The 299-nt window shown below is 56.9% G+C and overlaps 1 protein-coding gene across 1 annotated transcript in view; it reads right to left on the reverse strand.

Annotated features, from left to right (window-relative positions):
* USP2 (ubiquitin specific peptidase 2) overlaps window positions 1-299 on the reverse strand; it is a gene marked incomplete at both ends in the record, with an annotated part of 3,757 nt that overhangs the window by 443 nt on the left and 3,015 nt on the right. The window contains one exon of the mRNA XM_010132151.1: window positions 232-233. Within this exon, the coding sequence (XP_010130453.1) occupies window positions 232-233 (2 nt within the window). The remainder of the gene's footprint in view (window positions 1-231; window positions 234-299) is intronic.

Consider the following 299-nt stretch of genomic DNA (forward strand, 5'->3'; position numbering starts at 1 on the left):
GCGCGTGTTTTAATTAACCACCAAAAAAAAAAAAAAAAAAGGAAACTAAAATGTACCCTAAGGTAAAAAAACAAAGGCCAGCGACCAGCCTGAGCTGCCTGGGCCCTGCCCTGCCGGGGGATGCTTTCCTCAGTTCGGAGCTGGGATGTCCTTGCCTGGGGTCTGCTCCTGGCCACCGCCAGCCTCCTGCTGCAGCCACCTCGTGGTCTCTCCTCTTCACCTCCCTCTTGCATCTGGGGGGCAAATTGCGGAAACCTGGAGAGGCTGGCTCTGAGGGGTAGTGCAGGGGGTCCCTGGGG

The sequence above is a fragment of the Buceros rhinoceros genome, unplaced genomic scaffold, assembly GCF_000710305.1.
Source record: "Buceros rhinoceros silvestris isolate BGI_N320 unplaced genomic scaffold, ASM71030v1 scaffold27222, whole genome shotgun sequence".
Taxonomy (NCBI): domain Eukaryota; kingdom Metazoa; phylum Chordata; class Aves; order Bucerotiformes; family Bucerotidae; genus Buceros; species Buceros rhinoceros.